Source organism: Myotis davidii, unplaced genomic scaffold, assembly GCF_000327345.1.
Source record: "Myotis davidii unplaced genomic scaffold, ASM32734v1 scaffold173, whole genome shotgun sequence".
NCBI classification, from domain to species: domain Eukaryota; kingdom Metazoa; phylum Chordata; class Mammalia; order Chiroptera; family Vespertilionidae; genus Myotis; species Myotis davidii.
Genome location: NW_006286303.1, coordinates 3742370 through 3745327, shown reverse-complemented (window position 1 = coordinate 3745327; position 2958 = coordinate 3742370). Strand labels below are relative to the sequence as shown.

Below are 2958 nucleotides of genomic sequence, written 5' to 3'. Positions count from 1 at the left end.
CAATGTAATATATATAATATACTATATAATATATATTTATATTATATTAACATATAATATACTATATACTATATACTATATAATGTATAATGATGTATAATGATGTATAATATATAGTATATATTTTTAATATATGAATACTGTACTGTTGCTTCACACATGTTCCAAATGTTCTGATTTCTTCAGGAATCCCCCTAAATTTTAGCTTGGCTTATTCTCCTATTTTCCACTTAAATCTCCCCTTTCTTCACTTTAATCTCTTATTCCTATTTGATATACCTTCTCAAATGCAGGGATCAGATCACTCAGTGACTCTGTTCTTTACTGCTCTAGCACAGCTTTGAATTCTGCTGTTGGCGTTTTTAGCTTCTCTACATCCTTCTCGATCTTACCCCTTACACTGCCGTTTTACACCATTATCATTTTCATCACAGCATGTCCTCTTTGTGTGGCTTTTGCTCCCGGTTTACGATGGCCATGCCTCTTTGTATCTTTATGAGGATGCCAATATTATTTCTGAAGCTCCATTTGTTTCTGTAATACATTATTTTCGTAGGTCCACACTGCCACCTCGTCTTGTAGATGTTGTTCAATTTCCGTTGTAGTTTCTCCCCATAGTTCATAATATCTTCGCCCAGCTTCTGGACTAGGTTTTGGAGGTCAGATGCTTCTAGAATGTTGTGTGGTTCATATCAGCCCAATCTAGCACCGTATGACTACAGGCCCACTCCGCTTTTGCTGGAGGGCCTGCATAGCTTTCTTTTCTTCGGAAGTATTTTCCAATGCGAGCTGCAGAGGTGGAGCGGCCCCCTGACCGTGCAATCTCCTCTTTGCTAATCTGTGTTTGCTCCTATGTATTTCCTTTAGGGTTGTCCAATGCAATAATGGCACACGAAGTAGAGTAGCCTCTGTTTTAACTACTATGCCAACTGTTGCTTATTACCTTTCCTCCCTCCCTCTCTCCCTCCCTCCCTCCCTCCCTCCCTGCCTCTCTTCTTTCTTGACTTAAAAAATAATTTTTTCTCTCTCTCTTCAGGCTTAAATCTCTTCAAGCCCAGGAGGAGTCCCGCCACAGAGGCTCAGCGCATAGAGCCTCCGTGCAAAAGAGCTCAGAGCGAGGTGTGGAGCCCAGAGGTGTGGAGCCCAGAGGCCCGGAGCGGAGGACCTCGGAGTTGAGGCGGTCAGAGCATCGCAGCTCCGAAAAGCGCAGCGGCTTGGACAAGCGCATCTCCGGCTTGGACAGGCGTGACCGTGACCGTGACCGTGACCGTGACCGTGAGCGGTGTGACCCCGAAGTGATATCCGATTATGAGAAGCAGGTCCGCTCGCTGAAGGACGAGATTGCTGCTCTGACGGCCGAAAAGTCTGCCCTCCAAGAAAGGTCCGACACATTCTCACACAGCTTCTCTCAGTGCCCTGTGCTAGTGGAACAGCACAGTAGCTATCACCGTGGGTGGGAAACCAAGCGAAGTGACTCCCTTGAACCCAGACCCCCACAGTACAGGAAGCTTTGAATGGTAAACTGTCTTCTCTAGCTGACCCTTCGGAGAGAGAGAAACTACCTCCTGGATTGCCAAATCCAGGCACTCGTGGGTGTGGGGCTGACGTGGAAGCGTAAGGCATGGGGCTGAGCAATGTGAGAAAGGGAAGCTCTTTGGCTTGAAACCAGAGCTGAGCGAGCCGGTAAGGCAAGAGGTGGTACCCACACTGCAAGAATGTTCCAGGATACGAGGGCCCGCTCTCTTAAGGCCTGAGAGCTCCCCGGGGGAGGAGCACCGCTCTACCAGAAGCTGGCTTGCTGCTCCTTAGCGCTGGCCTCTGCCCCATGCCCACTGGGGGGGGGGGGGGGGGGGGGGACCAGCTGTCGTTTTACTGTAGGGTGGTTCCCTTTGATGAAGGTGTAGGTACCTGCTCCTGTGGAATCCCTTTCTACCAATGGACAGACACTAAGGCAGGCCATTCAAACAGTGTTGAGTGAGGACAAAGCAGGGTGTTTCTCTCTGTAGTCGTTGCAATGTTCCTTGTGCTGGCTACACCCCTCCCTTTCCCAGCCTGATAACATGCCCCGATTCAAGTTACTAAAGTCGCCCCCATGCCCGGTCCCCATGTCCCTAAATGTCACCTTAGAATTTCATGGTGGGAATCACTCCTTCAGTGTTGAGCTGCTGCTGGCTCATGTTGGCTCCTAAGAATATGCTCTGTGCATTTCTGCCTCACGCTGAGTTCAGCGACACCACACACCTTGCCCTATAGTTTCTTCTACAAAACCTCCTTTTTGGGGGGCCCATTGCCTTTGGGCTAGCTAGTCTGGTAATTTCTATTGTACTTGGTGGCCATAAACGTTTTACTGATATGGTGCTTTCCAATTCGCCAAGTACTTCCACCTGAATTATTATCAGCTCACCTGCTCTTCCCACCCCCCTCCTCACCCCAGCCCGCAACAGTAGGTGGAAGCTCCGCAGGGGAGAAAGGATTTCAGTCGCTCCTGCTGCGGTGACGCGGTGGGGCCGGAACAACAGCACAGATCTTCCTCATTGCTCAGTGTGCACCTCATTTTATACCATAAGCTCGCCAAGGCTGGGGCACGAAGCAAAGACAACCTGGCCTCTCCTTTACCTCTGGCTTCCTGGCTGTGAGACGCCAGGGCCCCCACTAACTTTCGTGAGCTTCCAGTTCCTCACCCGTAACGTGGCCAACCATCAATGCTGGGCTCACGGGCTGCGACAGGCTAAACAGGTGCTCAGGCGCGAGCGTGCTTTACGGAGCGGCCTGCGCCGGGCCAACGCGTCTTGTTCCACGGCTGTGGAGACGGTGCCCCGGTCAGGCGCAGTGGGAGGCCCCGGAGGCAGCGGCTCCTGAGCCTCCTTTGCAGTTGCTGTGGGGAGAAGCAGGGTCCAGGAGGGACAGAAACGTGAATCCGAGTGTTTCCCCGCTGATTCTTGCTTCCCAACAGGTCCG

At 50.7% G+C, this 2958-nt stretch overlaps 1 protein-coding gene across 1 annotated transcript in view; it reads left to right on the top strand.

Moving 5' to 3' along the window:
- The window catches only part of SPATA18 (spermatogenesis associated 18), a 30170-nt gene that overhangs the window by 13341 nt on the left and 13871 nt on the right, over window positions 1-2958 (top strand). Inside the window, exons 6-7 of the mRNA XM_015560080.1 lie at window positions 1037-1507; window positions 2568-2811. Of these exons, the coding sequence (XP_015415566.1) occupies window positions 1037-1507; window positions 2568-2811 (715 nt within the window). The remainder of the gene's footprint in view (window positions 1-1036; window positions 1508-2567; window positions 2812-2958) is intronic.